Source organism: Mastigoproctus giganteus, chromosome 10 (assembly GCF_048544385.1).
Source record: "Mastigoproctus giganteus isolate SK-2022 chromosome 10, ASM4854438v1, whole genome shotgun sequence".
Classification (NCBI taxonomy): domain Eukaryota; kingdom Metazoa; phylum Arthropoda; class Arachnida; order Uropygi; family Thelyphonidae; genus Mastigoproctus; species Mastigoproctus giganteus.
In genome coordinates this window covers 13,512,313-13,519,277 of record NC_143584.1, presented here as the reverse complement: position 1 = coordinate 13,519,277, position 6,965 = coordinate 13,512,313, and the positions used below count along the sequence as shown (strand labels likewise).

Below are 6,965 nucleotides of genomic sequence, written 5' to 3'. Positions count from 1 at the left end.
CAACGTGTCCATCAAAGGAGCTCATCGGGGGAGGGTAGTTAAGGCTAGAAACCGAAAAACCGTTGCTTTGTAAGAATGGGATGGAGGGTGGGCTTATTCAAGACGGACGAACTGGATCCCGATGATGGGGTGGGGGCACCAGTGCCGCAGACGTTTGTCCGTTAGGAGGGGGAGGTATACGGTGCACTCATCTGATTGGCCTGATGTCCCTCCGTAAGGGCAATCCCATCTACGGATCCAGTTCACTAATTACGGATTGTTTTGTCCCTTTAGGCCTCAGCTGATTGAAGGATTTCCAAACTGACTTTTCCAATGAGGACCGCTTCGTCCAGGATGCTTCCTTGAATCGGATATGAACAACTGAGGAATCTGTTGAAGTGAAGCTGGATGAAGGCCAACGATGTACAGTTCCTGTTGAATTTATTATTGAATATTTATGTACCATTGACCCGCTGTACTTGCAATTCGGAATGTAAATTTCTGGTTGCTAATAAAATTTATTTTTTTTTTCAGTAAGAAATTCCGTTTTCTAAAATTTCTAAAGGAGAACGATCTCCCTTCACACCGATATGCACTTTACAATCTACTCATGCTGGAAAGTAGGGTGTAAATAACAGAAACTTACTATTGATGAATCGCGTATCACACATTCAATACTTTCCATCAAGATTAAAGAACTTGTTATGATGCGTGCCCAAGTGTTCCCCCGATACTGCTACTGTAATGAGCGTAACCAAAATAATATCCAATTTGAATACGAAAATATTTTCTTATTTTAAAATAGTGTTGCTACAAATTACGTAAAGTATACTTTTTAAGGAATTGTTGTTGTTGTAGGGTTTTAGAAGTATCAGCGTCAAAGGCCATTTGCTGAATATAATCTGTCTGTAAATTGTGTGTTCTGTGGGAAATTTTCTAGAAAAACCAGAGTTTCCGTGAGAGGAAACCAAGCTACACTTGTTTCAGAACGATTAACTCAGCCCGTTGTTTTAAAAAAAATACCATTCTGCTACAATTTGTACAGATGTCTTCCATGCGCAACAGTGTCAAAAGCTTTCCTGAAATCCAAATATATGATATCAAAATTATTTTTTGCATCCAGTTCCTTTGTAACCACATCATAATATCCTATCAAATTTGTCAAACAAGACTTTCCCTTAACAAAGAAATGCTGTGTCTGAATTAATGCTGCAGAATTGTCTAGATGATCCTGCAATGCATCTTTAACCAGCGACTCCATAATTTTACTCGAAAGAGAAGTTAAACTAAATGGTCTGTAATTACTCGTGTCACCCTTTGTGAATTGGGGATACATTTACACATCTTCTGTCCGTGGGGACCTCCCCTGAGTCCAAGGATGCTCTCATAATTATGGCTAAGGGTTTGCTTAGTTGCTTTGCCGCCTCCTTTAAGATAACTGGATAGATCCCATCCACCCCAGGTGCCTTTCTTATGTTTAACTTCAACAATTTCTCCTCCACTTTGCTCTCAGTTATTACAAAATCATTAAGCACCCTGCTGCAATTTAATAACCTTCTGCCATTTTCAAACCTTAATAATTCCTCATGTGTGAATGTAGATGCAAAATACTCATTCAGTTTGTTTGCTATTTGAGCAGGATCATCAACAGTCGAACCATCGATGTCAAGTGGACCAATCAAATTCAGCCCCTTTCCTTTTACAGTTTATATAAGTAAAGAAATCCTTGCTGTTTTTCTTAGCATCCTTTGCCAAGGATTTCTCGTAATCTGCCTTCGCCTGCCTAACCTCCTTTGTGACTTGATTACAGACTAGCTTATATCTGCCATAGGGTTCTGTGTCACCTGATAATTTATATGCATCCCATGCATTTTTCTTCTCTGTCACGAGTCTCATTAGTTCATTTGATAACCATTTAGGCCTAAACCTTGAACAATATTTCTTAAAAATAAAATCCTCCTATTTTAAAACCTAACAGATTGAATAAAAATCTGCAAATCCATACAGGCAAAAAAGCAAAGTACAGTAAATCCCATGACGTTTCACGCACTCTATGGTCATTGGTTTGTTGGACAGCTCTCTATTCGGTGCGTGGTAAACTGCTCAGTTGGCAACGATGCATCTCGAATGCTTCACGTTCATTGGTTAAGTTGGCAAATTAAAGTAGAGCTCTCTGTTACGTCCGCTCTGTATTTATATTAATAGAAGTTCTTGAACTGATTTTTTTGATTTGTTTGTGATTTAGTTCTTGAGCGTTTTAATTTTGAAATGTCTGGTCGTGGTAAAGGTGGCAAGGGTCTGGGAAAAGGTGGTGCCAAACGCCATCGTAAAGTTCTCCGAGATAATATTCAAGGAATTACGAAACCGGCTATCCGGCGTCTTGCTCGACGTGGCGGAGTGAAGCGTATTTCCGGGTTAATCTACGAAGAAACCCGCGGAGTGCTGAAAGTGTTTTTAGAAAATGTCATCAGGGACGCCGTTACCTACACGGAGCATGCCAAGAGGAAGACCGTCACTGCCATGGATGTCGTTTATGCCCTGAAAAGACAAGGGAAAACTTTGTATGGTTTTGGTGGTTAAAGTGGTAGAAGTTACCAAAAAGTCTGGCCCTTTTAAGGGCCAACAAATTGTGATAAAGGGATTATCATTCGTACAGTTTGTAATAATTTTGCTTTTTTTTTCCAGGTAAGTCTTATTCCGTTTCATATGGTATACACTGCGATCTGTAGTGCTTAGGAATGCGATGTACTACCCATCGAAGTGTATACCATATTCTGAAGTTTAACCGAACAGTATATTTTTAGTGTTACAACACGGCGTATTTGTGATGCTCATGGACTAATCTTTCAAGCTAATTTGTCAATTGTAAAAATCCAATTATTTTAACTTGGTTGGGTTAAGAACAGTGGTGTATTCAGCCGGGCACTCATGTACATGAGTGAGTTAATTTGACACTCAAAAGTGATAATACTTAAAAAGTGATCAATGATTTCCTATCGGAATGAGGTACAGCAGAAGCAGAATAAAACTGCTGCCATCGGTGCAAGATAGGTGGGTGGCTTCGGCTTGGCTCAACGACTGGGGTTTTTTTTTTTTTTGGTTTATGATATGCAAAGTTTAAATTTAGTGTACCTCAGAAACAAAAACAAACTTTTTTTTTTTAATTAATGAAAAAAGCCAGAAGGCCTTATGTGGTAATGATTGTATCCAAATATTACCTATGTACATAAATATTACATTTACGTAAAATCAATAGTCGAAAAGAAAAAAATCTGTTTAGAGTGTAAATACAATGTTTTTCATTTTTGTGCAGCAATTCAGCTAGTATAAGAAATAAGATAAAATTGGACAGGTTAGCTTCAGTAAGATACCCATGGATCTTTGCGACAGCAAATGGTGGCCAGATGTAGCTTCGTGCTGATTGGCTGCTAATTCGTAATGTTTAGTATGCACTTTTTTCACTTGAATTTCTCCGGAATTTAGTGGGGTAATCTAACCTGACTGCTTAAACCTCAGTACGAAAGGTTAGGTTAATTAAACCACCAAATTCGGGATGGATTTTAGAGAAAAATTAGCGGCATAATCACCTGAATTTTGCAGCCAATCAACGCGAAGTTACACTGCCCATCATTTGCTATCGCAAAGATCCATAGGTAAAGTCTCTTGAAGTTTAAGTTTAAATCTTATTTAATAGATAGATTTCGTCATGAAGTAAAAGGTCAATGGTGGTCGCAATTCTATTACTAACCTTTCTATTTGTTATTTTATTTCATTTTTTAATTAAAAATTTGGAAATTGTAAAATATAAACGTAAACCGATTTTAACAACATTCTAAATTTTCAGCTGAAATATGGCAAAAAAAAAAGTCCAGTCGAAGCCTAAAAATAAGCAAAATATACCCCAATGCATTTTAATTAATATATTCTGTGTCTAGAAGTCCATTAATTAAATTTTGAATTAAAACTATAGCAATTCTTTGCTACAAATCGTTACAGTTGAAAGCTCATTGGTTGATTACAGAGGAGCTCTCTTTTCAGTCCGGCTCTAGTACATCTTACAAATCCACACAATAGAACTTGAGTGCATTACACTCATTGGTTGAATTAGAACAGCTCTTTTCGGTACGATTTGGATTAATTTTGGATTTGGATTAATGGACGAATTTATTCTCATTGACGAATTTATTCTCATTTGTGTGATATGGGTTAAAAATTCATTCGTAGATGTCAAAAAACATTTTTGCTGCCTTTTTTGTAATACATGGAAATAAGTAGTACAAAAAAAAGTAAATTTTTCTTAATTTGTTTTCTCTTGGGCATCAATCCTATGCTTTTATCTAGTGGACATAATCGATTATTTCAATAAGGATGATTACCATAAGCGATTAAAATCGTCGATTACTGAATTGAAAATTGAAGAACTTCTAGTGAATGGAATCCAACTTAAATTCTGCATTGCCTTATATTTAATTTAATTCCTGACAACTTAATTCTTGGTCAAGCCAATCAATAATCCTTGGCAGGGAGGCCACTCTGCCTTTTTATAGAAATCAGCATTGATTCTGTCCTAATTTGCATAACCCACATAGGTCTTTTATTTTATTAAATAATAAAACAAGTTTTTTCAAAAAAAACTTCCTAAAAGCCTGGGCAAAAATATCCAGAAATTTGTGTATAATCCAAAAATGGATGCCCTGTCATTTATTTGCATTCTGTTAAACTTTTCGCTTTTCTACCCCCCTCAGGAGTGTAGAAAAAGCTAAATTTCTGTCTCAACTATCTGAAACATAATGAAATAATATCTTTATTCATCAATCACTTTGAATAGTGGAATGGCATTTGTTTAACAGAATTTAGCTAATTTATTGCTCCCAATGGAGTCCAGATTAAGGCAATGGCAATGCCTTTGTTAAAAAGTTGATTACTCTTTACAGCTATTTTTCAAAAAATAGTGTACTCTTATCACAACTTTTCATCTTCCTCCTTTATCTGCCATTTTCTGGAACAACCTTCCTTCCTTCATACATATTTTCTGAAAATTACAGTATACAGAAGTTAGTCTAATATCAACAAATATATTCTTTTGTCTTCTCAACCTCCAATCCAAGCATGATACTAAGTACTATAGGTTCTAATACCTCATGTTTGGGGTTTTCATAAAAATAAAAAACTCCACAAAATTTTTCCCTTAAATACATCTTCAAGATGATACCTCTTTACAACATCAACAAAATAATCACGGTTAATAGAAATTTACCACAATAAAGATCTATAATTTTTCAATGAAACAGATGTTGCGTGGCATCACTTCCCTTAAATGTCAGGAGCGTGAGTGCAGAATGCTACTGAGTAGACTGGGGTTCAAGCCTGGCTGCTAAATATGGTCAATCTGCCAACCCGCACGACTAGCGTGGCAGATTATGGTCCATTTCCCTCAACATGAATTGTTCAGGAGGCTTCTATCCTGCAGTGGGTTGATAATGGCTGCAGTTTATCTTTTTTATAGCTGCAAGAGTATGTGTACTTCTGTATTACAGTGAGGTACAAACAAAATCAACTTGCTGAGTAATATGATTCCAGTCCTTGATGTTTGAAAGGAGCAATATTAGTACATCAGTTTACTGTGTGGAAGAAAAAAAAAAACCTTGCAAGAATTCTGGCCTAATTGAAATCTTTGGGAATAAAAACAAGCCTATTCACATTTCTATATTATCTATCACTTGTAATACAAAACTGAATCATATATTCAAATCCATACAAAAAATCTTTAAATGCATCAGGACTGATATGTGAGCTCATGTTGCAAACCACAAAATTAATGGGTATATTCAGTGGTGGATTTCCGCACAGGCGTCTCAAAAAAAAATAAAATTGTTTCATCTTTAATTTTTACACTCATCATTATTACCGTTACTGAATAAAACTATAATTTAATATGAGAAGTTAGTAAACTCTTATGTGAATATCCCTACATATATGAAATATCTATGCGAACTAAGTGAATCTGAAGTAGAATACATATTATCATTAATGCTTAGTTGTGGCATTTTTTTCATTTAAACATTAGCTAAAATATGTATGAAAGAATTATGCAACCAAAATGATTAAAACTGCCAACACCAAATCTAGAGCGCGTGCTATAGTAAAAATGTGCGCATAGAATGCACACTGTAGTGGTACCGAAAATATTTAGAGGGAGGCCTCAAAATTTAATTGCGCCTGGGGCCTCTCAAGTGCTAAATCCACCACTGGGTATATTTATTGCAATAACTGCTTCCAGTTAATTTTTCTAATGTTAGAAGAAAGTTGAAGCCAATTTATTAAATGACAAAAGTTAATGCAAAACAGTAATAAAAGTTAGGACCAAAGGTCATAATATGGGACAGACATGTGAGGTTAATACCCATGGTAAGCATCAGCTTGTAACAGCACAGTAGCTCAGCTAACCACCCAGTGCAACATATGAATAGCAAAATCAATATTTATTTGTACTATGTGTTGGACATTAGCTTGTATAGGCAATGGCATCGATAGCCATCACAAGTACAGATGCTAACTGCAAGACAGAAGAAACTGAAGCTTGCATGAGCATGTCAGCACTAACACTGGTCCATTGGCATGTGGAAATCTGTTACCTGGTCTGATGAATACCATTTTCAACTCATGCTAATGGGCATATCTGGAGAAAGGCAACTCATGTTGCCTTTCTCCAGATTTCGGCATGTTTGGGAGCTACTGGAAAAGGCCATTTGCTGTGACAACCATTCACCTGACAATATGCAGGATACACTCCAACATGTGGTAGCACTACTACAGGATATGCTGCTTCACTTTGTGGAGTCCACACCAAGATGTTTATGAGCTGTATTACAGGCAAAAGGTGGCCCTCATAAGGTATTAGAAGTTGCTAATGCAAGCTGACTCAGTGTACCTTAATATATCAAAAAGGGCTGCACTGTGTTGGCAAAATATTTTTCTAACCTCTC

General features: G+C 36.3%; 1 protein-coding gene across 1 annotated transcript; it reads left to right on the top strand.

Moving 5' to 3' along the window:
- The first annotated feature begins 2,224 nt into the window (after positions 1-2,224).
- LOC150078736 (histone H4) lies at positions 2,225-2,632 on the top strand. Its single transcript, XM_090382353.1, has one exon. It carries the CDS (start codon positions 2,248-2,250, stop codon positions 2,557-2,559), a length of 312 nt encoding a protein of 103 aa, XP_090238479.1. The 5' UTR covers positions 2,225-2,247; the 3' UTR covers positions 2,560-2,632.
- The last annotated feature ends 4,333 nt before the right edge of the window (positions 2,633-6,965 follow it).